This window comes from Chlamydomonas reinhardtii, chromosome 3 (assembly GCF_000002595.2).
Source record: "Chlamydomonas reinhardtii strain CC-503 cw92 mt+ chromosome 3, whole genome shotgun sequence".
In the NCBI taxonomy this organism is placed as follows: domain Eukaryota; kingdom Viridiplantae; phylum Chlorophyta; class Chlorophyceae; order Chlamydomonadales; family Chlamydomonadaceae; genus Chlamydomonas; species Chlamydomonas reinhardtii.
The window spans coordinates 4,137,449-4,160,826 of NC_057006.1; the positions used below are offsets into that span (position 1 = coordinate 4,137,449).

Below are 23,378 nucleotides of genomic sequence, written 5' to 3' on the forward strand. Positions count from 1 at the left end.
CCCCAGCAGGAATTCATCAATTCGCGTTGCACATTCGGGTTAAGAACAGACGAGTTACCGGTATTGGCCCCCAATCCAGTTGTCATATGTGTGGCGACTCTTACAGCGCCATAGCGCCCCCTCCATCCTAGCCAGGAACAAGTCAGCATTTGTCCGGGCGGCCCGGGCGATCTAATCCGCCCTCCCGGCACACATCTGCTACGCCAGTACAAACTCAGCGCCGCCTTGGCTTCACACTGCTGACCGCCTGCTACTGGGCACAAGCTCCTCAGATAATCCCGGCGGGTGAAGGTCGCGACCTCGGAAGGCCTGGCTTTAACCCCCACACGCGCACCGCACGGGTAGGAGCCAGTCCTGCTCCACAGTCATGCGCCTCCATGCGCCTCCATAACTAAATGTCATTGTACGAATGAAGCATACTCCCCCGTCCTCACGTGTAAAACTGCGCCTCCTGCTGATGACACGTAATGCTTGCACACGCGCGCGATCATCCAATCCCTGCTGGTGCCAATGCACCACGTACTGTCCTTTCCCTGACAGTTTGGCATCACTCGCACACACCGTATAACTCAACCCTCCTCTAAACGCTCCTGCACTCCCGTTAAAACCGGCCCCTCCCCTCCGCCTCCTCCCCTACCTCCTCACCCCTCCCCATCCCCCAGCTGTCCGGCGGGCGCCGCATCACTCCTTACTTCTTGGGCTTCTCGATCTTGTACTGGCCCTTCCCGCCCTTGACCTTGGAGCCCTTGATTCTCAGCATCGCATACCCGCCGTTCTGCTCCCACTGCGGCAGCCCTGACTCGAACCGCTCCTCCTTGAACGCCCAAGCCTTGATTGCCACCACCGCCAGGGCCACCGCGCCCGCCGCCGCCGCCCCCAACGCCCGCCAGCCGCCCACCGCCGCCATGCCGCCGCCGCCCATCACGCCCACCAGCGCCGCCACCACCGTGCCCGCCGCCACCAGCGCCGCCGCTGCCGTCAGCGCGATGCACACGCGGTTCACAAGCACCTCTCCCCGCTGGCATATCACGCAGTGGCGCAGGTGCCGCTCCCGCCGCGACAGCATCTGCTCCAGTGAGACACCGGCGGCCGGCCAGCCGCGATATGTCTGTCCCAGCGGCGCTACCTGCGCCGCCGCAGCACCGCCCCGGCTCAGCAGCTGCTCCGCCCGGCTGTGGTTGTGTTTTGCTCCCGTGCTGCTGCCAGGATCCGACGCGGCCGCCGCTGCGGCAGTGCCGGCACTGCTCCTGGTGCTGCTGCCGCCTGCGGCGGCGGGCTCGTTGCTGTCCCACAGGCTGTTCGGGTAGCCTGCCATCTTCATCCACTTGTTGATGGCCGCAACGCCCTCGTCACTGCGGCTGTTGAGCCAGTAGTCGCGCCGCGTGAGGCCCTCGCGCCGCATCAGTTCCTCCTGCCTGCGTGTGTTGAAAAAGGGATAAAAGCGAAAGCCCTATTTGGTTCCGTGAGAAATTGGCATGTAAGGTGTATGCCGCTTGGTTGGCAGGTCAGGCAAGGCGAATGGCGAGTCCAGCGGCCGAGCGGCCGTGGCTGAAAACGTAATGACAGAAAGGCAGCGGACAAGCGATCAGGCTTGATCAAGTTAAACCAACCTGCACATCATGACCACGTCCTGGTCCGCGATGAGCTGGGACATGAACAGCCTTCGTTTGGGGCAGGTGTCGGGGGCAAGGGCGGGGTTTTTAGTTCTATGGGTTTGGTCATCCATTTGCGGGTGCAGTACACGGGCGGGGTTAATATTGTCCTTTTCCCAGGAGGGCGCTCTAGCCCGCACTTGCCCCCAACCACGAGTGCACCAGGACGGTGGAGCAAAACGGGTTGTCGCTGTAGTGCTGACACGACAGCTGCTGCTGACGCAGTGCAGCAAGCACCGAGCTGCCAGCAGCTTCCCCCCGCCCTCCCGCCCCGCATGGTCCAAAGCAGGTGCGAGCAGCTCTCACCAGTGCGGCAGCTTGCCGAGCAGGTCGGTTATCCCTCCGCGCTTTGTCTCCTTCTTCACCTCCCTCTCCTTCTTTCCTGCGTATTCATCACCCGTCGCTTGTTCGGCGGCGGCGCTCGTCGCAGCGCTGGCACTGGCGGCAGCCGGCACCTGTGGCGGGCTCTGCGGCGCCGGCGGCGCCGAGCCAGGCGTGGGTTTAGATGCCTTCCCCACACCCATTTTGAAGAAGGTGCGGCACACGCCGGGCCGCACGGGCACCTGCATCGTACAGATCTGTGTACGGCTGCCGTTGGGCTGGTCGTAGGTGGCCCTGCGTTCAGCAGCCAACGCGGTGCGAAAGGCGTCAAGAAATTACTTTGTCCGTAATGCAGCCGCACGCACATCCGCACACGCACACCCAGGCATGATTCCTTTCCTTGTGCTCCCTAGCACACCCAGGCCCTGCTGCCGGTAGCTGCCGCCGCCACCCCACACGCACCGGATGGCAAAGGGCGGCTCGAAATCGCGCTGCGCGTCCATGTCCTCATTCTTCATCTCATAGCCCCGGTGCCGCCACATCCAGCCAGACTGGGCGGAGCGCAGATGAGGTAAGGTAACACAAAACGAATAAAATCAAGGCATCAAGAAGCATACAAAGGAAAAGCAGCTAGGCGTGCGGGTGGGAGGTGAGAGCCTCGAGGAAGAGTTGTGTTGACTCGTTGAGGCCCCGTAGCTAGGCAAGCCGTCAACGACAATACGGTGCCCCAAGAACAAGGCCCCTCTCACCCCTGCTGCTCACCTTGACGTCTATGTCCTGGTTGCGCACCATCCCGCCCCGCATCGGCACACTCTCATTGGTGCGGAAGGCGCCCACTGCGTGCAGGCGAGAAAGCGGAAGGCAGCGGTGGTGGGAGGGCCTTGGTGGATGCAGGCCACGCCATAGCCCAAGTTCACACAGCCCACACACACCATACGACCCCAGTGCCTGCGCAAACACGCCGCCACGCAAACCCCGCACTGCTCCGTGCTCGGGGGACCTTTATGTTCGACGACCCAACCTGCCGCTACGCTAGTAGTTGTGCGGACCAGCACTCACGCCCGTGGTGTAGGAAGTTGGCGTGTGCGGGGTCCATGCCCTGCTCCACCCAGAAGCTACGGGAAGAGGGAAGGGAGGTCGGGGAGATCAGGGAGGTCAGGGAAGTGCAACGATGCGCAGGAGGTAAAGGCTAGCGGGCAGGTGGGCACCCGGGCCGCAGCACTCGTCTGCCCCTCGTCCCTCACACCCCCGGCCCCGCCCACCTGTAGTCGTTAGGCAGCTCGTTCATGGACCAGTCCAGGATGGGCGTCGTGTCTGGATCCAATAGCCGCGGCAGCGGTGTGGCGGCGGCGGCCGCGGCGGCTCCCGGCCCCGTCTCCAGCCAGGCCCACAGTACGCCGTCGTGCACCCGGGACGCGAAGGAGGTCGCACAGGAGCGCGGGCTGCCGCAGGCGGTGGCGGGGGCGCGCGGGTCGGCGGCCAGCTGTTGTCGCGGGGGGTTGGCGCGGGACACACACAGGGAGCGACACCGCGGGGGGGGGTACATTCATGATTAGTGAAGGAAGTGGGGGGGGGGGCGGCGTTAGACACAAGGGGGATAGAAGTGAATGCACGGCGTCCAGCCGCCATGCCTCCTTCTCCTCGGGAGGTCGGAAAGAAGTACGGTTCAGGACACTGCGACTAGGAACACAGTGCGCACGCCTGTGTTCCATCACCCCATGCCATCCCATCCCACGCTGCACAGCACGCGGGCTACCGCGGCGCCCCCACCTGCGGCACACGCGTGCAGCGGCCGTCTCCGTCAAACTCCCAGCCATGGTAGGCGCAGGCCAGCCGCGTGCCGCCCTCCTCCACACGGCCCTGCGCAGGGCGACCCAGAAACGCCACAAGGTTTGCAGCATTGGGACAAGTCCAACGTAATCGACACACGCAAACGCATGCTACACCAGCGTGCTCGTCCGCGAGCCCTTCAGCACCAGTCCTGCCCCCTGTCCCAGCACCGCCACCAACACCAGCACCCACCTCCGACAGCGGCGCCAGGCGGTGTGGGCACATGTCCCGCATCACCCTCCAGCCCTGTGTGCATTGCGCGTGGGGCGTTGTTGGGCGTTCGCATCCCGACATGCCCCGCCACGCCACGCCATGCCTAACCATTATGCGGCACCCCCTCCCCTCCCCAGCCCCAGAAGGCCAGGACCCGGCAGCTAGAAGGCGGCAAAGCGAACACAGTCACCGCGGCAGTAGTAGCCCCACAGCACACCTCTGTCTTGTGGTGCCACAGCACCAGGGGTTGGCCCAGGATGGTCACAGGGGTGGGGCGGGACGGATCCAGATAGCACACGGGCACGATGGGGACCCAGTTGGCAAACCAGTTGTAGGGCACAGCGCCCGAGCTGCTACCGCCGGGAGACGCAGCTGGAGTGATGGTGGTGGTGGAAATTGAGGATGTGGGTGCTGGCGGCTGGGGGGCAGCCTCGGCGGGCGGCGCGGCTGTCGCTGCGGCGGCAAGGACGGACGAAGTTGGGACCTGCGTACCGGTGCCGGCTGCGGGCGAAGACAAGGGCGCAATTGCAGGTGGGTCATGGTCCACACGTATCACTAGTGTGTCAAGCCGTTGGAGCACAGTTTGCGGGGCCGGCAGGCGAAGGGTGAACGTTTCTGCAGGGGACCCCGAGGAAGCGTCTGGCGGCAGTTGGTGTGCTCGTGTGAGGCTCCGGACGGCCCTCCGTCAGCAGTACCGTATCAAAACGCAACGTCGTCAACCGCACCTTTAGCGCGCTATCAACCACAGCATCATGGCACTGCTACAGGAGGTAACCACAAATCGATCGGCGCGTCGACGTGAGCGACGAGAGCGCGCTCACCAGGATGCGGATGCGAGACCACGCGAGCTCGCCATCCTGCACCGCCTCTGGTTGTCAGGCGCGGGCATTGTCGCTCCGCGTGGCGACTTCGCACGCTGGTCGAGCGGCTCTGAAGAGCCCACATTGAAGCCGAGACTGTTGTGCAGACTCTTGTTGATGGCAGAGAGCAGGGACTGGCAAAAGTGTTCGGCGTTTATAACACAAGTAGAACTTCAGACGTTACAATAACAATTCGCCCAACACATTGGACTCGGCTGACTGCAGCACAGACTGACTTCAGCATTCGGTCCATGGGACCAGGCGACACAAATTTTGATGCAGCAAGAACACCATCAATTTGCCAGATGCAATAAACAACGACGAGGAATGACCGGGGCACCTGGGCGCTGAGGTGCCGGCGACTTTGGCGCGCACAGTGGAGCATATAGAGGGCTGAGAATGAACTCCGATGCCCTCGAAAGAGCCACCAAGCGGCTCAAGGACCTGCTGCTGGAAAAGGCGAGTGGATCATGGAAGCGGGCACGGCGCAGTCCTACTTCCCCTGGCACCCGACCCTGCACCCGTCAGACATTGCACGGGCGCCGCGCCTTACAAGCAGTGCCAAAACATGCAGGCTTGACATGCAGGCTGTAAAGCACTCTGCTCTGCTCCCAACCTCTCATGCCCTGCTCCACAGGTCCCTGAGCTGCTGCTGCAGGCCGAGTGCGGCGGGGGCCTGGAGTTGCCCACACTCCTGCCATGGGGCTTCGCCTCCGTGCCCTCCCTGGACGAGCTAGCCGACACGGCCGCGCAGGAGCTCGCAGACATGCACCAGCGCCGCCGGCAGCAGTGGCAGGAGCAGCTGCGGCGGCAGCGAGAACAGGAGGAGCAGGCGGACCAGCAAGGGCAGGACGCGCAGGAGGGGCGCGGCGGCGACCGATGGCAGTTGTCAGAGCACGAGCAGGAGGGACAGCGACAGCAGCAGCAGCAGCAGCAGCAGCCACGACAGGTGGAGGAAGGGGAGCATGCAAGCGAAAGAGAGCAGCGGACAGAGGCGCTTGATGGCACGGCCGGCGGTCCACCGCAGCAGCCGCTACTCGAGCTCCGGCCGCCGGACGAGTCTACCGTGACCCAGACGCCGGGACTGGCGCAGGCGGCGGCGGCCGACGGCGAGCCAGAGCTGCCATGCGCGGCACCTCCTCCCCACCTTCAACACCTACAGCAGCAGCAACCGCCGCCACAGCAGCCGCAGCAGCCGACGTACGCGTGTACAGCCTTCCTGCAGGCGCTGGACGAGAGCCGTACGTACCGCAGCCCGCACTGCGAGGCGGCCATGGCGGACGCATTGGGCATGTCAGACCTGTACGAGGGACTGGCCGGATCCACACTGGCGCCGCCGCCGCCGCCCGCGGGCCTGCAGGGCCTGCAGGGGGCGCCTGGTGGGAGAGGGGAAGGGCGGCCGCAGTCACCCGGGGCAGCAGGGAGAGGCGGAGGAGGCGGCGGTGTGGCAGGCGGGGCCACGGACTCGGGCTCGGGACTGGAGCTGCTGCGGGGAATGCTGCGGGGCCACATCGACTGCCGCTGGTCGCTGGAGGCAGTCAAGCAGGGCGCGGCGCTGGCCAAGCAGGGTGAGAGCGGGCGGGCGGGAGGGCGGGAGGGCGGGCGGGAGGGCGGGCGGACGGGAGGGAGCTAGCCTCATGGGCACACACACACACCCAGAGGCAAATCCACACACGCGCACATGTCGCACGCCCTTCGTGTTTCCTTCCCTTGTGCTCTCTGACACGTGCCCTCGTGTGTGCGCCCTGGCAGGCAACTACCCCGACGCCTTCAAGTGCTACACGCGCGCCCTGGAGCTGGACCCACGCAGTGCCGAGGCGCTGGTGGCGCGCGGCGCGGCGCACGCCAATCAACGTGACTTGGCCGCGGCAGAGGCAGACCTGAGGCAGGCCATACGGCTGGATCCAACGCATCGCAACGCGGCCCCCTACCTGGCGGCGGTGCTGCGGCGCGGCGGCGCCGACGCCACGGACGCGGCGGCAACCGTGGCGGCGGCGGTGGCGGAGGGCGCGGCGGCGGTGAGGAGGGAGGAGGAGGAGCGGCGGCGGGCGGCGCTGGAGAAAGTGCGGGGGGTTGGCGGCGGGGAAAGGCCGGCGGCGGTGGCTGCGACGCCGCGGGGCCGCAAGCAAGGCGCGGGCGAGGGTGTGGGCGGCGCGGCGGAGCAGAATGCGGAGGAGGGTGACGGCGCCGGCGGCTCGTGGCGGGAGCGGCAGCAGGAGCAGCTGCTGGCGCTGCAGCAGCACCGGCATCGCGGCGGCGCACCTGTGCACTACGCCTCGGGGCCGGCTGGTCCGGGGCAGCAGGACGGCGGGAGCGGCGGCGGGCCGCAGCTGCCGGAGGCTGACCGGCTGCAGCGGGAGCGGGAGTTGGATGAACTGGAGCGGGAGCTTGAGGCAGAGCGGCGAGCACGTGCGGCAAGCGGGGCGGGGTTGGGCCCGGACAGTTGGCCGGGCGGCAGGGGGCGAAGCGGCGGCGGCGGCAGCAAGAGTCGCCGGCGGCGGACCAGCTTAAGCAGCAACAGCGGCGGCAGCAGTGGGAGTAGCAGTAGCAGCAGCAGTGGCAGCGACACACCAGGTGGGTGCTTTGGTAAAATGCATGGGGATGCATGCTTCACTTGCATCCGTGCAGTTGCAAGGCTTTGTAGTGCTAGAGAGCGCAAGGGAAGAACACGCAGGACTGTACGCGATGCGGTGCGCAACTGAAGTGCGTGCACGGTCGCATCAGGCCGTCAAACGTCACTCAACGCCCCCGTTGCACCAGCATACCGTACACCCAGTACAGCCGTTCCTCTTGCCTCCTGCACAGGGTTGGCGGCTGCTGCGGCGGCCGCAGCGGGCGGCGGGCGGCCGGACAGTGAAGACGTCAAGCGGGCTCTTGATGTGTACCTCAAGGCGCGCAAGTCGTCTTCCTCCTCGCATAAACGCAAATCTCACAAACACAAGAGTAGCTCCAAACACAAGAAGAAGAGCAAGAAAAAGCGGCGGAAATAGATGGTCTGGGGGCCGTGTGGCAGGGGTCTGTTGATTTATGGAAGCAAGAACCCCGCGCATTGCACTTCTGGGGCAGACCTGGGCCCCGCGTCTCTGGAGCGGATGGTGCAAGGGATGATGGATTGATGGCCCCAGGAGTAGTGGAAGACGGCTGGTAGGATGCAGAGCTCGGCAAGTAAGGCTAGCCAGGCCGCTGTCAGGGTTCAGATAGGGGCGCAGTGAGTCCTGGCCTTGCTGTGGAGCTCGGTGCCTCCTTGCGGCATGGAGTCCGTTCTGCGGAGAGGTATGCAGGCGGTGGCGTGAGCCACAGGCCCACAGGCCAGAGCCCAGGGGTGACCCGCCAATAGCGTATGCGTGAGTCCGTGCTTTGGTATACAGGTGGGCAACTCGGACCTCCTTGTACTGTAACGTCGCGTTGGCGAACGCCACACATTGTCCGCCGTTGGGGTATGGGCATTCCTGTGGAGGGTTCAGCTGGCTGCCAGGCTGCCAGCAGGGGCCTGTGCTTGGCCTTGCGACTTCGCACGTTACGCTTGACAGGTTGCGGACTGGCCATACGGTATGCACTTACATGCGTGCTGCTTGCTGTCGCCGCACAGGCCACACCTCTCATCTCACGACATTTCTAGCAACCAACCTCCGGCGTGCAGTGCATACCCAACACCATGACCCTGAAAAGAATAGCTGCACTCTTCTCCATGCACGCTAGCAATCTGGACGGGCCGCGTCCCCAAGCATCCACCTGCTGTGCTGTCATGGCCAGCAGTGTGTGTCCAGCAGCGTGGAGCAATGTCTCTCTGCCCCGAGTCCCAGTCGCAGCGGGCAGACACCACGCACATGATGCTAACAATCGACCCGCCTACGTAACACATTACCTAAATTATGAAGGGTAGAATGTCTCGACGTCGTACCCCAGTCTCTGCAGCGCACACCGCAGCCACACACACTCCACCATTATACAAACAGACGTTGCGTCTGCCACGTTACTGACGCGACACCAAAATGCAGTGCTCTAAGCCGTAGCAATCTCATTCGTTCATCCAAATAACAGCCACACATCGCATTCCTAAACGGCACACACACACACGTACACGCATCAATCATAAGTAGTATTGCCTCAGCGCACATACAATGCATTCCTAATACGGCCGCACACCGCAGCCACCACCACACACCACCATACAAACAGACAATGCACCTGCCGTCTTCCATGCAACAAACCAGCGCCGCCGCAGAACGGGGTCCCCACACGCGGCTGCCAATGTAAGTTGAGCTCACACATGAGCAAGCAAAGCATGAGCTTGCCGCCCGTCCTCTGTGCTCATAAACAGCCCGCATCGCCACGCCCCTACGCCCCTCTGACCGCGATAACCAGTCCTTGCCATCCGCTCGTCGGCACGGGAAAAATGTTGCGGCAGGTATCGCCACATATCCGCACACAGGGTGCCTACCCCAACACTACTACTTGAACCGCCTGCCCCGCCGCCAATACGCGAGGGGAGGGCTTGCCTGCGTGGAGCCCAAAAAAATTGCAAACAGCCCGTTGCGACACAAATCTGGCCACAATTGGCGGCCACCCACATGCTCCTCCACTCTGCTGGTGCGATCCCATCCGCTCAGGTACAGCCGGGTATCTACATTAGCGCCAGTTCCTCTCGCCCACACTGCCGTGAGCACCTGGCCTGCCACAGCCACATTGCCCACTGCATTGCCCGCGGCCTGCGCGCCGCGCCGTCTCACGGCCGAGCTGGTGCGGCGCGCACTGGCCCCGCAAGCCTCTGCAGACTACTTCGGGCCATGGCTTGAGCCTTGAGGCACCCGATGCCTCTAGCGGCCCCTCACGCGGCCAGAGGCTGCATGGTCATCACCAGCAGCTGCGGCTCGTGCTTGACGCCGCCGCCCACGAAGTCGCCGCACGACAGGCGGCCCAGGCCCTGCCGCAGCCCCGCCATCGCGCCCGCGCTGCCGCCCGCCTCCTTCTCCAAATACCCCAGCGACAGCCGACGCTCGTGCTGGTGCATCCGCTGCTGCTTCCGCGCGCGCTGCCGTTCCAGCTCCTCCTGTGAGTAGCGCCGCCGGTGCCGGCGGCCCTCCTGCAGCCGGTGCGCACGCAGCGCGCCGCCCGCCGTCGCGGCCCCCACCGCGCCCGCCACCGCGCGCGCCCCCAGCAGCTCGGCATTGGGCGCGTGCACGCCCAGCCCCAGCTGCTGCTGCTCCACGTCGTGCATGAGGTGGTTGAGCGTGGCCACCGACACGCTGGACAGCAGGTGCCAGGCGCTGTGCACCAGCGGCAGGTCGGGCCGCCAGTCCTCCAACGCAAAGGCCGCCAAGCCCGCCAGGCAGCAGGCCGAGTGCAACAGCTGCGGCCGCCGCAGCTCGGGGTTGCGCTGCGCGGCGGCCAGGAACTTCACCTCCATGGCTACGGAGTTGACGAAGGAGACCAGGAAGGGCTTGAAGGGCGTGGCCAGGATGCCGGCGGCGGTGACCGCCTTCGGCACGCCGGGGAACAGCGCGCGCGTCATGATGTTAGAGGCGCCCGCGATGGTCCTGCGGTGTGCGGTGGGCGAAGATGTACATGAGGAGGGCGTGGACCCTCCGTGAGTGGCGCGCAGGGTGTGGTGCTGCCGGTAGCGGGTTGCGGTTACGGGCAACGGCAGCACAGCGCACGCATTAACGGCAAGGCCAGGGGCCTGCTGCTGCTCACCAGAAGTCCAGTCGGCGGCCCCACTCGCGGAAGGAGCCGTAGCTGCTGTGGAAGACCATACTCGCCGCGCCTGCAGCGACGACCGAGGCGCCCCATGCCTTGCCCGACGCCGTTTTCCGGTGCTTGAGCGCGTGGCAGCCGCAGGCAATGTAGGGGGTGGACGTCGCCACGTTGCAGCAGCGCTCGCACATGTTGCGGTCGCAGGTACCCGGGCCTACAATCCAGGGGCGCCAGCGAGTGAGGTTCGAGGGGTAGCAGGGTGGTTGGTGTGGTAGGCGGTGCCAGCGCAAACCCGGCCCGAGCGCAGCCAAATGGACTTTTGGGTGCGCCGTTTGTTTTGTATTTTGCAGAATGAGCGCGGTTGCAAGCTCACGCGCGGGTTGTCCTCGCACGCGAGATATCCACCGACCCAAGCTACGGACACGACGCCACGGCTTCCGAGACCCGTCGCGCACTCGATACCCATACAAAAACACATAGTGGGCCTCTCCAAGGCATGCGGGTGGGCCGGCGCGCGGCACCGACGGTTGTTCTTCTTGGTCATCGGCGCGACTCAAGGTTTGAAACTCACCGCGCGGGCTCAAAGCCGCCTGAGCCGTCGTTGCGAGCAAGCCTCCAAGGCTGACGAAGCCGAGCACACTCGCCTTCATGTCCACCGCCCGCAGGCCCGCCGAGGCAAGGCCGGTCCGCCTCATGATTGCACAGGTGTCCCCGCTTCTAGAGGGTGTTGCCACGGACCCCGCTAGCCTGCGCTGCAGAAGGTCGTCTAGGGACTTTCCCATCGTGCTGCCGCTGCTCGCAAGCTGCGCGAGCACGCGAGCAGGGTCAAGCCCATGTAGGTCGGGTAGAGGCAGGTTTATGCCAAATAGCTGCGCCATTTTTTATTCGTGTGAAGGTATATTTTTATGCAGGGCAGAGTGCGACGACGGCTTGAAGACCCAAGTCAAAGAACTTTGGCAATGAGGGCTAAAAGGCGATGCAGTAGCAGAGTTTTGACGCATGTTGCAGAAAAGTTAAACATCTGCAGTATCAGAATTTATGGCTTGAGCATTGAAAACTAGCAAACGGCTTATGAGCAGCGAAGGGAATTCAGCCCCGGCGGGCCAGCCCGCCGGGCATGTGATTACAATAAAAATCCGGACTCTGGACCCGGCCACATACGAGCTTGTGGTGAATAGTCAGGTGCGCAGGCGCAGGAACGTGCCGGGGGTGAGCCTGCCCAGATGCAATGCATGCGCAGCCTCGACAGGCTCACAGCGTTGCGACGGGTGCGATCGCAGACCACCGTGGCCGAAGTCAAAGAGATTGTGTCGCGCAAGGCACGAAACGCCCCCATCGAGCGGCAGCGGCTCATTTTTCGGGGCCGGAACCTGGAAGACGCCCGAACCCTCCAAGAGCTGGGTGAGCAGCGCGCTGAATGACTTGCCGATGCCCTTCCCCAATGGGGCATCGCGCTGCGTGCGAGTCACAAGGAGTATGTTCGCAATGCACACGGTGTAAGGGCACCCAGTGCAACCTGGTGGAAGGGGCTTCAAGCAAGTGGGAGGTGCGACAGCTATGGGAGGGCTCCCCGAGACACAAGCTTACGCCAAGGCCGCCCCCCCCCTTCTCCCCGCTGCCCCCCCCCCCCCACACACACCTCTACACTTACAGGTGTGGAGGATGGCTTCACAATTCACATGGTAGTGCGGCCTGAGGACGCGCCGCCGCCCGCAGCAGCAGCAGCAGCAGCCCCCGGTGCGTCGTTGGGCGGTCAGTGGCGGAACATGCGGCCAGGCATACTGGGGGCGCGGCTGTTGCTGTTACTAGTGTTACTGCTGCTGTTAGTGCGGTACAGCTGAGACGCAAGCTAGCAATTGCACGCGAGCAGCAGCTTACCTGGTGCATTGACTGGGTGCGTTTGGGCGTTGCAACTACGCGCAGGTGCAGGCCAGGACGCGCCGCAGTCGGCACAGGCGCGACTGGAGGCGGACACGCGACGGGTGAGGCGCAGCACCCCGGGAAAAGAGTGGGGGTCAGGGGCGGCGCTCACACTACATACGGTACTTGTACGGGCTGTCCTGGCGCGGGAGGAGGAATGCACAAGGCGTTCGCTGCGCAGCTAGAACCATGGGTGTGATGCCGGGTGCCGCAGCAGCGAATCGCTGCGGACCCAGGACGAGCGCTGGCATGCAGGTAGGCCGCCGGCCCCCGGCCCCTTTCCCGCCTGCACTGATGTGTCGCCCGCGCGCTTGATATTGTTGTTGCTGCGGCTGCCGCGCCTGCCTGCCTGCTGCTGTGCAGATCATGGACCAGATTAATGAGATGATGAACGTGAACCTCAACCTGGGCTTCAACTATGGTGCGTGACGCGCCGGCCAGGGCGTGCGGGCGGGGAGCCGGGGACGCAGACTTCGGAATGCAGCCAGCGCCCTTGTCATGAAGACTGTGGGGGACAACCCGCAATACCGTGCCGGGGCGTCATGGGCCGACGGCTTGATGCCTTTCGGTCACCCGGTCAGCCCTGGCCCTCCTGGCGACACAGGTATGGGCACGCCGCCGCCCAGCGCTGGTGCCGGTGGCGCAGCCGGCGCGGACCAGCAGCAGCGGCAGCCGCAGCCGGAGCGTGTGGCCACGCCGCACCTGTTCGCCAGCCTGCACCGCTACCTGGCGCGCCTGCGGGAGGACGGCTACAGCCCCGCCCCGCCGAGGCTGTACTCCAACGGTGAGTGCCGGGGGTGGGGTGTAAATACCAGCCCAAACTAAGTCAAACCAAGCCAAACTAGCGGAGCACAGGCAGAGGCGTTAGTTGCAAGCGGGGGGAGGAGGAGGGGGGGAGGGCTGGGAGGGCAGGGCAGGAGGGCAGGCGGCAAGTTTGGAGGTGTGGGTTGGGAAGCGTGGTCTTCGGGTGCTGTGTGCGTGCGCGTATTGACGCAAGACCGCCCTCCAACCCTGACCTCCGCACCCGCCACCACCTCCACCACCACCTCCGCCGCCAACTCTGCCTGCGCAGCCGCCCCGGTGAGGAGCCTGGATCCGGACTTTGAGGCGCTCAGCCGTGCCGCCTCAGAGGTGCTGCGCGGCGCAGAGCTGCCGGGCCGCCTGGCGGACATGCGCGCACAGGCGGAGGCGGACCCCGCGGGCCGGGGGCCGGCGCCGTCAGAGCAGCAGCAGCAGGGGCAGGCGCAGGGGCAGGGACAGGAGGAGCAGGGGCAAGGGCAAGGGGCAGCAGCGGCGGCTGCAGAGGCGCCGGCGGCTGCAGCCGGGGGTGCTGGGGCCGGGGACGCGGCTGCGGCTGCGGCGGCTGGCGGCCAGCGCGCCGGGCGGCGGCGGCCGCGGGGCCCAGGCGCCGGCGGTGTGGACATGTCTGGCGCCAGCTACGGCTACCGGTGGGTGGTCGTGTGATGACGTTGCAGGACAGCAGTAGACTTCCCTGGTGTGCGGTTACGTAACATAGCCGCCATACGCCACCGCAGGTACATGCCGCTGGCTGTGGCGGCGCTGGGTGAGCTGCTGAGCGGCGCGGCGACGCACTTGGCCGGCCCGCTGCCGGCGCGGCTGCGGGAGGCGGCGGCGGTGGCGCGGGAGCTGGCGGCGGCGGAGGCGCCCAGTGCCGAGCAGACCGCCGCCACGCAGGTAGGCAGGAGGGGGTCCGCCGGGCCGCGGGGGCTCCGGTGCGGACCCGGTGCGGCCCCGGCCACTCCGCATATGCACGTGCAGGCTGGCCACAGCCACTGCTACTGGCCACAGCCGGCTTGGCACTGCTGTCAGCCTGTCCAGTGTCCACCTCAGCCCACCGTCTACCTGACCCAGTCTTTTGCTCCCATGGCACCGGTGCAACGCTGCGCCGCTGCATCCGCGCCATCGCCCACCTACTGCCGGTAGCCATACTTATTGTGCTCCACCTGCCCCGCGCCCCCTCCTCCTCCCCCCCCCCGCAGCACCAGCTCCGCGCGCTGTCCGGGCACCTGGGCGCCGCCGCCGCGCTGCTGGGCGACCTGTCCCGCGCGGCCCTGTCCACCTCCACCGCCCTCGACCACATGCCGCTGTCGCTGGCGGCCAACTCCAGCGCACTGGTGCTGCCCGAGGGTGAGGGGGGCAGGAGGGAGGTGGGCGGGAGGGAGGGAGGGTGGGCAAAAGGGACGGGAGTGCAGGGGAGGGGGCCTGACGTGTACGGGTGTGGGCTGTGGGTTTGATGGTGGCGAAGGAGGTGGGGATGGCGCAGGAGGCGGCGACGCGCAATGCGGGGTGGGCCTCGGCTGGGGATCAGCAGTGGAGACGTTGCCACTAACCGCTAGCTGCTCCACCTGCCAACTGCCACTGCGAAGGCAACGACTTCCGGATGCCGGTGCTGCTGCCGCTGCGCGCTGGCGGCGGCGGCCCGCACCCGCCCGGAGGTGCCGCCGCCGCCGACCCGTTTGGCATGTTGGGGCTGGGCGGCGGCGGCATGGGCGGCCTCATGGACCTGTTTGGCGCGGCTATGGGCGGACAGCTGGGGCAGATGGGGCAGCAGCAGAACAGGCAGGCGCAGCGACAGGCGGGCGCGGATGCAGGCGCGGGCTCGGGTGCGGGGCAGCAGGGTGCCGGGGTGCAGGAGGCGGGCGCTGGGCCGGCGGGGCCGCAGGGCCCCGTGCTGGCGGGCGGCACGGTGCAGATTGACTTAGACATGGGTGGTATGGGCATGGGCATGCCGCCGGGCGGCCTGGGCGGCCTCATCAACAACATGCTCAACTCGCTGGCGGCGGGCGGCGGCGTGCCCATGCAGCAGCAGCAGCAGCCGGGAGGCGGCGGCGCGGCGGCCGGGGCGCAGGGGCAGCAGCCGGGGGTGCAGGGCCAGGGGGCGCGGCCGGAGAGCGTGCTGTCGCTGCTGCTGCCGGCGCTGACGGCGGTGGCGGGCAGCATTGCGGCGGCGGTGATGCAGTCGCTGGCGGGGCGGGGCGTGCAGCCGCCCATGGTGAGCTGCAGACGGGGGCGGGGGCTCCGCGGGGAGGGCCTATTAGACATAGGCACCCATGGACCTGCGCATTGGTGACCCCTTTGGTGCGCCCTTCCTGCAGCCCTCTTGCCCCGCTTCCCGCCTCAACCTTCTTCCTGCTTCCTGCCCTGCCACCACCACCCCTCTCCCCTCCCTCAGCTGCTGGACGCGCTCAGCCGCGCCTGCTCCAGCCACCTGAACCACGTGATGGACGTGGTCACGGCTCGGTGGGACCGCCTGCAGCGCGCCGCCGCCCGACAGCGCCGCCGCCAGCGCGCCCGGGCAGGGCCCGAGCAGGCCGCGCAGCCGGAGGGCGAGGCAGAACCCAACGCTGCGGCTCCTGCTGCGGCTGCTGCCGCAGGCGCTGCTGCTGCTGGTGCCGGTGCCGGGGCCGCTGGTGGGGGTGGTGCTGGTGCTGGTGGTGCTGGTGGTGGTGGTGATGATGCGGCGCAGCGGCTGGCGGCGGAGCTGTTTGAGGAGTTCCGGCCTGTGGCGGAGCGGATCAACGCCATGTTCCCCGACTGGGAGTCCGTCATGACGGTGGCCGCAGGTGCGAGACCTCGGCTGCACAGGGGCGCTTTGGGAAGGCAATGGGGGGCTGCGGAGTGGCTTGATCTACGTTGAGGTCTAATGCCAGGACTGGTTGTCATCGGTGTGCGTCGGACGCCTGTCGTCTTTGGTTGCGGGCTGCATTTGTTTGCTTGTGCCGTCATGGCCTGAACACCTTCCGCCGCCACACGCTGCGCAGATGACCCAGAGTCAGAGTCGGACTCAGAAGACGATTCGGACGCCGAGTCGGACTACGAGGACGAGGGCGATGAGGAGGAGGAGGACGCAGAGGTGGCCGAGGACGCCCAGGGCGAGCGCGAGGCGCCGCCAGCCGAAGGCTCCACCGCCCCTGTCGCCGCCGCAGCCGCCACCAGTGACGGCACACAGCAGGCGCCGCCCCCGCGGCGCCGCGCCGACCCTCGGGCCGCGCTGCCCGCCGCCCTGGATGCCGACATGACCGCCATGCTGCGTATGCTGCTGCCGCCCATGGTTGGGAACATCGGCCGCAGCGTGGCGCAGAACGTGGTGGGCGCGGTGGCGCCGGAGGCCGCACGCAGCGGCGTGCTGGACGGGCAGCGGGTGAGCGGCCCGGGGCTGGCGCTGGGACTGGGACTGGGGCTGGGGTGTGATACAGCAGAGGGGCTGTGGGATGTGGGATGTGGGATGTGGGCTGCCTGTGGATCCAGGAGAGCCGCGTGGCGACGGGGGGGGGGGAAATCGAGGCCAGGCTGCCTGGGTTCGGCTTAGGCCGTGTACCGGCATCTCACCGACACCTGCTCTCAGAATCCCATGCTGCGCCGTATTTCCCATCGCCGACGTCTCCTCCTCCGTTGTCACCTGCTGCTTTATCCCACCTCTCGCCCTCGCCCCTTGCAGCTGGCCATGATCGTGCTGCAGACGCTGCTGCAGCGGCTGGACGGTGTGGCCGACATGCTGCTGGCCAACTGGGCGCGCATCAGCTCCGGCATCGAGGCCATCGAGGCGCGCGCCGCCGGCCCCGACGCCTCTGCCGTGGACATGATGAGCCAGATGGTCAGCCTGGCAGCAAGCATCATGGGCGGCGCCGGTGGCATGGGGCTGGGCGGCATGGGGGCGGCGCCAGGCGCCGGCGGCTTCGCCGCGCAGGCGGCGCAGGCGGCACCCGCGCCCGCACCTGCACCTGCAGCAGCCGCACCGACGCCTGCGCCTGCCCCTGCGCCGGCGCCGGCGCCGGCACCCACGCCCGCAGCCGCCGCAGCGGCGGCGGCCGAGCAGCGTGCGCGTGCCGCGCCCACAGCCTCCACGGAGGCGGCCGCAGGTGCCCAAGCCTCCACGTCTGCACCCGCCGCTGCCAGTGGCGCCGACGCGGGCGCCAGCACCAGCGCCGGCGCCGCTTCGGCCTCCGAGCCCAGTACCTCGGCGGCGCCGACTGGCGCTAAGCCGGGTGCGCCCAAGGGCCTGGGCCTGGGTCTGAAGCCGAACCTGCCCAAGAAGAAGCCCCCGACCGCCGCGGCGCCGCCGGCCGCTGATGCGGCGGCTGCAGGCTCTGCGGCTCCTGCGGCTCCCGCGCCAGCAGCAGCAGTGACGACCCCTGCGGCGGCGGCCCGCGCCGCGCCGCCCGCCACGGCCGCAGCGGCGCCTGCGGCTACGCCCACCAGCAGCACTGCAGGTGCGCTGGCGGCGCCAGCGCCTGGAGGCGGTGGCGACGCCCTGGACGGCCTTATGGGCATGGTCGGGCAGCTCCTGGGCGGCGGCGGCGGCGGTGGTGGCGGCGGCGGCGGCGGTCTAGGTGGTCTGATGCAGATGGCTCAGAGCATCATGTCGGATCCAGCCATGGGGCCCATGATGGAGGGCATGGCGAGCGCCATGCTGGGTGGCGGCGGCGGCGGCGGCGGTGGAGCAGGCGGCGGCGGCGGCGGCGGTCTGGGTGACATTCTGGGCAGCCTGCTGGGCGGCATGCCGCCGCCGAGCGGCGCCGGCGCGCGCAGCAGCGGCTCGGCGTCTGCGGCGGCGGCAGTGGCGTCTGAGCCGCTGGTCAGCTACGACGTCCTTACGGCGGTGCTGGGCGAGGAGGAGGGCGCGCGCTGGCGGCAGGTGGGCACAGCGGCGGTGGGGTTGAGGTGGGGCGATGGCGATGGCGATGACGCCATGGGGACGCGGAGGTGGGGAGGCTGGTCGGAGTCAGAAAAAGAGCGCGGGGGCTTCGCTTCCTAGGAAGCCCATGCAAGTCATCCCTGCGCACCCTGCAGCTGTGTCGCCTGAGTTGTGGACCGCACTGCGGCTGTCGCCCACATCGCCTGATGCATGCCGCATGCGCCGTGTGGCATACCGTACTTCGTGTCTGCAGGTGATGGAGGCGGATGTGGAGGCGATGCAGGGCCATGTGGTGGTGGCGCCGGAGCCCCTGTCCGCCAACTACCGCCGCGGCGTGCCGAGGAACCGCGGCGGCGGCTTGCTGGACGCCCTGGGCGGCGGTGGCGATGGCGAGGCGGAGGAGGAAGAGGAGGGAGAGGAGGGAGAGGAGGGAGAGGAGGAAGAGGAGTTTGAGGATGCGCAGGGGGAGCAGCAGCCGCAGCCGCAGGCGGCGGGGTAGCACCGTTCTTGGGAGTGGTAACCAATGAGTTCTTGTGTCATGACGCGGGGCACCAACTTGGCGGTGGATGAAGCACGATAGGAGTGTCGCAGTTGCATGGGGTGGCTACATTGCGGCCTAGAAGCAGGATGGTCATCGGATTGTGAGTACCGTGTATCCGTCCACGTTCGGGGTCAGTCGGGGTTTTAGCAGTTGCCTGGGCGTAGACTTAGCTGGACTTGCAGACTCCAGAAAGCCATTCGAGTTCTTGTGGGGTGGGCCAATGCCCAGAAGCTCCCGTGGAAGAAGGCGCGTGGAAGAAGGCGCGAAGGATAGACCGTGGTTGGGCTGGAACAACCCGTGCAACCCGTACAACAACCCGTGGGCACCTCCATGTTCAAGGCTTCAAGCTTTGTTATGCTGGCTGTACGACCTTCAGCCTATCACCCTGCACCCTGGACAAGTGACCGGGGAACACTTGTCTCGCCCCGCCCCCTAGTTTGGAGTTCATCTGCACCCCGCAACCCCCAACGGGGAGACTGTATACAGCAGCTCGCTGGACGTGGCGGGCCGTGGCGACATACGCACCGGCATTGTGTACTACATACTCGTTTTCCTTTAGTTGTCCTACCCAACGCAACAGGACAGTATCTCCGGCGTTGTACCAGCCAGCATACCCAGCCTTACCCGCAGTGCACAACTCCAACGCAGGAGTACCAGTCTACCACGCACATACCATGTTTGCGCGCAAATGGTGGGCAACTACCGCACCACATCCCCCGGCAAGCGCGATGCACATGGCCCGCTACCCCCCGCGTGTCCGCTGACTGGCCCCACACCGACTTTCTCCTGCACAGCTCCCATGTCGCCTTCCTGCCCTTTAACCCCGGCCCACCGCCTCTGCCCACGTGTCATACCGTATTAAGCGTCGTGATCCATGCGTTTGTGGAGGGCATGCGTCCGTCCATACAGTAACATGCTGCGTACCGCATGCCCGCAACGTTCCAGCAGGGCCCCCCGCCGCACGTAAATGCGTCATGCGTTGTAGCACGAGTGCGGACAGCCATGCATATCATATGGGTAGCGCACGCCGGCGTCCTTGTAGTCGGCACGGCTGGGCCCTTCTCAGTGACTGGCATCCATTTCGCGTCCAAACCGTCGCGTCACGTGACTCACGTCCTGCGGTCTGACGCGGTTAACCGCGGCCTGACGCGGAGACGCGCCGAGGCTCGAGTATCCTCGTCGTCACAGTGCAGCCAGGGCCTTGACTGTCATCTGCATCATTTCCTGCATCCACTGGCTATGTCCCGCCGCCACCGGCCAGCCCCCTGCCCACGCAATCTCCTGGCAAACGTCCAGCGCGTCCCTGCACTCAGGCGTCCACTGCAGGCTGTAGCGCTGCAGCAGCCACCACAGCGCCGGGATGTGGAGCGGGGTGTCTTGCTCCGCCGCCAGGGAGCAGAAGAGCTGCTGCAGCTGCTGCTGGTCGTCGGGATCCACAGCAAGGCCGCGGCTGCGCAGCCACTCAGCGGCGGCCCAGTTGCCGCTCACCAGCGCGGACCTGAAAAGAGCCACGCCGCTGGCCTGTGCGTGCGCACGAGTAAGGATGGTGGGAAGACATGCGGTTTGCAAGACGTGTTTGTGCGGGACAACGCAGCAGGACTAATGCCAGAGCGCACAGGCGCACAGGCAACAGAGCGCACAGGCAGTGACGGCAGCATGGCATCCGATACACACGAAGGCCAGACGGTTTGCACCGTAAAGTACCACAAGCAAACGGCAGAGGGAGATTCGCGCCTTTCCAAAGAGCCACACACGCGCGCACGCACCTGGCTGCTCACACCCGCGGGCCCCAGCACCCCCAGCGCCCACTCCAGTTGTTCCTCGCTGCCGCCTGCCACCAACTCCTCGAAGTTAATCGCGGCGCCGTGCTGCGTGGGCACGTGCATGTTGGCGGACAAGGTTGGCATTGCCATGGGTTCGAACCGCCACCTACGGCCAAAGGCCCCTGTGCAAGCGGCGTCCTATCCTGCGCAAAGTGGCGACACCCCATCCACCCGTGAGCAACCCTTTGGCCACTTGCACTGATCGTTCAGCCTCACGTTCCTACCTGCTCGTGCAGGTGGCGCAGCAGCGCCAGGTCAGAACCGCGCTGCGCTGCGTGCCGAAGCACCGCCGACCAGTCCACCGCCGACTCCTCCTCCTCTTCGCCATCCTCCGCCGCTGCCGCCGCCTCCGTCGCCTCAGCCTCCTCCAGCCCGCCCCCCTCCATCAGCAGGTACCGCAGAGCGGGAAGGCACTCGAACGGCCTCTCGTTCACGAGCAGCTCATTGAACGGAAGCGGAAGCTCGAGGGCCGCCTTCAGGTTCTGCACGTAGCTGAATGCAACGCCCTCTGCCCGCAGGATCCGCAGCACTGGCACCTGGCCTGCTGCAGCCGCTGCCGTCGCCAGGACCTGCGGCGGCGCTGGCGGCCGCGATAGCTCGCGACCCATCATTGCCAGCAGCATGCTGTGCATGGCTGCAGGCACCAGCAGCGGCAGGCCCAGGCACCACGCCGCTGCGGGAACGTGTCCGGCTGCAGCTGCGGCCTCCACAGCCTCCGTAGGAATCCCCAGGCCGCATGCAGCAAGGTGCTGCAGACGCTGCAGGTAGTCGGGCTGCCACGCCGCGTGCCGCCACATGGCCTGGTACTCATAAAGTCCAACTCTCGGCATAAAAACCCCAGTTGAGGGCCAGCCCGGCGAAGAGCCCCACCGCAACAGCAGCCAGTCGCACTTGGCCGCCCAGTCGCCGGTGGGGCTGGTGGCCGCGCGTAGCAGCAGCGCCTGCCGGTGCTGGGCCTCCGCCGCGGCCTCCGTGCCCCACTGCCCGTAGTAGTGCTGCAGCACCTCCGATGGGCAGCCGTACGCCACGCCCGCCAGCACCTCGCAGCACTGCATGGCGCCCGTTACCGCCGCCGCTGCCAGCAGCTCGCCCAGCAACTCCACCTGCCCTCCCTCCGCAGCGGCGGTCGCGAGCTCTGCGGGTAGCGGCTCACCACCCCAGCCACGTCCCACCTCCGTCTGCATATACGCCAGCACCTCCCGTTGCCCACTGAAGCAGCACGCCTTCACCACAAAGCGCTTGGTGGACGCCACCTCGCCGCCATACATCCCAATCTCACCCAGCCACCGGCACACCGCCACGTGACCGTTCATGGCAGCGGCCGCCCAGACCGGCTCGGTGTCCCAGTGGCAGCCCTCCTCAACCAGCAGCCGGCGGCACGCCTCCAGTTCGCCCACGGCGGCAGCGGACACAAGCGCATCAGCCTTGACCACCGTGCCGCAGTGCGCCAGCGCCGCGTCCAGGCTGGGAGGGTGGAGGCTGGAGGCGGCCAGGCACAGCAGGCGGTGTCGCTGTCGCCGGTTCAGCGCGCGCCAGGGCTCCGGGCGGCCCCAGTGGGCCACAAAGTCGTGTCCAGGCCATGGCTGCTCCGCGAGCGAGGGCGGCGAACCCACGCCGCGGACGATGCTGCTGCACCACCGCGACGGCTTCCTGGCCAGATTGAAGGTCCGGTAGTCGTCACGGAGGCACCCAAGGACCTCTTTGTTGGCGAACTTGAAGCTGGAAGCGACCTCGTTGGGGTGGAGAGCGCCGGCGATGTTCCTGAGCAGGCCCGGATTTAACAGACCCAGCTGGTCCTCGGCCCCAGCCATCTTACTACGCAGTCACTTGGGTCAGAACGCTTGGTTCAGCGTGCCTCGACGTGAGGTTCACGGGCGCGACAAGGGATAGACCTCGCTGGCTGCACTGACTGGCGGTTAGCGAGCTGTGCGAATAGGGCCCCGGCTCACGGGTCATCGGTCACGGGTCCCGGCACGCCCGGCCAATGTCGGTTCACTCAGCGCTCGTATCTTACGAAGGCAGGGGCGGCGTCAGTGGCCGAATTCCTTAAAATGGCTTCGTTTAGTTGACGAAATAGGCTGCCGCCGCTTCGTTCACCCCCAAACTTTTCCCGGGGGCTCCGCCCCCGACCCGCACGATGTCGACACCGACACGAGTCACACGACACGCCCTGCTTCCCGCCGACCCAACCTCACTCTCCCGCCAGGGGAACCCCTGTCTCCCGCCGTCAGCACCCATGGATACAGCCCTTTAAGCCTCTTTACCATATGCCACGCAGGTTTCGGCCGTGGAGTAGCCGCTGGAACCCCCTGTCCTTGGCCAAAAGTGGCCCAAATCCCAAAAATGTCTTCGTCTGTTTGCCGAAAGACCAGTGCTCGTATCTTCCTTCTTTTCGACAGAAATTTGCCCCAAAAAGCCTCCGGCGGAAGAAACTTTTGATTCTGAAGTCCAGAAATCTGTGAAAACGCTTCAGGTTTTGGGGGGTCTTTCTGAGAATCGCAGAAGACATTTTGGGGCGTTTCTGTCACTTGTCCGGGCCCAAGGCAAGGGTGACTGAGGTTCTCCAGGGATAATCTACGGCCGTGTCCTGCTGGCACCAAGGGGGAACACCACGATAGGCCAGCCTTCTACCAGGGTAGTCATGCCGTGGGTGAGTGAGCATGATGAGCGTGGGTGAGGGAGCTGGGGTTTGGCGTGGGGATGGGCCACGATTTGCCATGGAGCCATGAAGCCGGTGCTTTATTCAGCAACATAGTGTTAATGTGGCAACAGCAACCTCACCCCGCACGCTGTAACAATGGCACATCCCGTGCAGCGGAGTATTTTGCTGTGCCGGAGCCGGAACGTGGGCTGGGGGCAACAGCGACC

General features: G+C 66.4%; 5 protein-coding genes across 5 annotated transcripts; 2 read left to right on the forward strand and 3 right to left on the reverse strand.

The window, feature by feature from the left end:
• Position 1: 1 nt before the first annotated feature.
• On the reverse strand, positions 2-5,027 carry CHLRE_03g173450v5 (uncharacterized protein). The gene is made up of 11 exons (XM_043060918.1): positions 4,838-5,027; positions 4,234-4,517; positions 3,996-4,049; positions 3,744-3,833; positions 3,236-3,456; positions 3,033-3,088; positions 2,736-2,809; positions 2,436-2,524; positions 1,959-2,267; positions 1,611-1,661; positions 2-1,415 (listed from the first exon to the last, which is right to left on the reverse strand). The coding sequence occupies exons 1-11, from the start codon at positions 4,959-4,961 to the stop codon at positions 689-691; spliced, it is 2,079 nt and encodes a 692-aa protein (XP_042926047.1). The 5' UTR covers positions 4,962-5,027; the 3' UTR covers positions 2-688.
• A 100-nt stretch (positions 5,028-5,127) lies between these two features.
• CHLRE_03g173500v5 (uncharacterized protein) lies at positions 5,128-8,286 on the forward strand. Its single transcript, XM_043060919.1, has 4 exons — positions 5,128-5,335; positions 5,514-6,444; positions 6,629-7,450; positions 7,682-8,286. Exons 1-4 carry the CDS (start codon positions 5,276-5,278, stop codon positions 7,864-7,866), a joined length of 1,998 nt encoding a protein of 665 aa, XP_042926048.1. The 5' UTR covers positions 5,128-5,275; the 3' UTR covers positions 7,867-8,286.
• A 135-nt stretch (positions 8,287-8,421) lies between these two features.
• CHLRE_03g173550v5 (uncharacterized protein) lies at positions 8,422-11,497 on the reverse strand. The gene is made up of 3 exons (XM_001703243.3): positions 11,142-11,497; positions 10,571-10,784; positions 8,422-10,413 (listed from the first exon to the last, which is right to left on the reverse strand). Exons 1-3 carry the CDS (start codon positions 11,263-11,265, stop codon positions 9,705-9,707), a joined length of 1,047 nt encoding a protein of 348 aa, XP_001703295.1. The 5' UTR covers positions 11,266-11,497; the 3' UTR covers positions 8,422-9,704.
• Positions 11,498-11,597: 100 nt separating this feature from the next.
• CHLRE_03g173600v5 (uncharacterized protein) lies at positions 11,598-19,069 on the forward strand. The gene is made up of 14 exons (XM_043060920.1): positions 11,598-11,752; positions 11,851-11,971; positions 12,224-12,307; positions 12,494-12,552; positions 12,854-12,911; positions 13,095-13,274; positions 13,563-13,938; positions 14,026-14,185; positions 14,491-14,638; positions 14,878-15,503; positions 15,684-16,074; positions 16,273-16,652; positions 16,950-18,146; positions 18,400-19,069. Exons 1-14 carry the CDS (start codon positions 11,642-11,644, stop codon positions 18,643-18,645), a joined length of 4,137 nt encoding a protein of 1,378 aa, XP_042926049.1. The 5' UTR covers positions 11,598-11,641; the 3' UTR covers positions 18,646-19,069.
• A 162-nt stretch (positions 19,070-19,231) lies between these two features.
• CHLRE_03g173650v5 (uncharacterized protein) lies at positions 19,232-22,517 on the reverse strand. Its single transcript, XM_043060921.1, has 3 exons — positions 20,735-22,517; positions 20,454-20,555; positions 19,232-20,208 (listed from the first exon to the last, which is right to left on the reverse strand). The coding sequence occupies exons 1-3, from the start codon at positions 22,319-22,321 to the stop codon at positions 19,870-19,872; spliced, it is 2,028 nt and encodes a 675-aa protein (XP_042926050.1). The 5' UTR covers positions 22,322-22,517; the 3' UTR covers positions 19,232-19,869.
• Between the last annotated feature and the right edge of the window lie 861 nt (positions 22,518-23,378).